The following is a 362-nucleotide window of genomic DNA, read 5'->3' as shown; positions in this document are numbered from 1 at the left end:
CTACCTGTCTTTTTTACTCATCTATCTGTACATGAGCATGCTGAGGAACACCCGTACGTACAGCATGCATGCAGGCATTCGTACGCACAGACTACAGATGAACGAGCTGGTGGGGTCTTGAGCTTTCTTTCCTTCTCTCAAATCCTCTCTCTCCTTCTGGCTTTCTGTTTCTTCCTAGACGGCGCTGAGTAAGCGAGATAAGAAGAAGGCGTCTGCCACCAACAAACGCGTAGAACGACAGCTCGCTTCTCTTGAAGCTTTTGTTTCGGTAAGAAGAAGCCCAGTAGAAGAAGTGGACTTGAGGAGATGCCTGCTCAGTTTCCTCCAGCCTATACTACTTACGTATGTATGTATATACATAC

At 47.0% G+C, this 362-nt stretch overlaps 1 protein-coding gene across 1 annotated transcript in view; it reads left to right on the top strand.

The window, feature by feature from the left end:
- Positions 1-362, top strand: part of CSUI_002600 (uncharacterized protein) — a 5,290-nt gene that overhangs the window by 552 nt on the left and 4,376 nt on the right. The window contains exon 2 of the mRNA XM_068062800.1: positions 179-268. Coding sequence (XP_067925226.1) covers positions 179-268 — 90 coding nt within the window. The remainder of the gene's footprint in view (positions 1-178; positions 269-362) is intronic.

Source organism: Cystoisospora suis (assembly GCF_002600585.1).
Source record: "Cystoisospora suis strain Wien I chromosome Unknown contig_1081, whole genome shotgun sequence".
Classification (NCBI taxonomy): Eukaryota; Apicomplexa; class Conoidasida; order Eucoccidiorida; family Sarcocystidae; genus Cystoisospora; species Cystoisospora suis.
The sequence above is the reverse complement of the archived record's forward strand: the minus strand, read 5'-3'. Positions and strand labels throughout refer to the sequence as shown.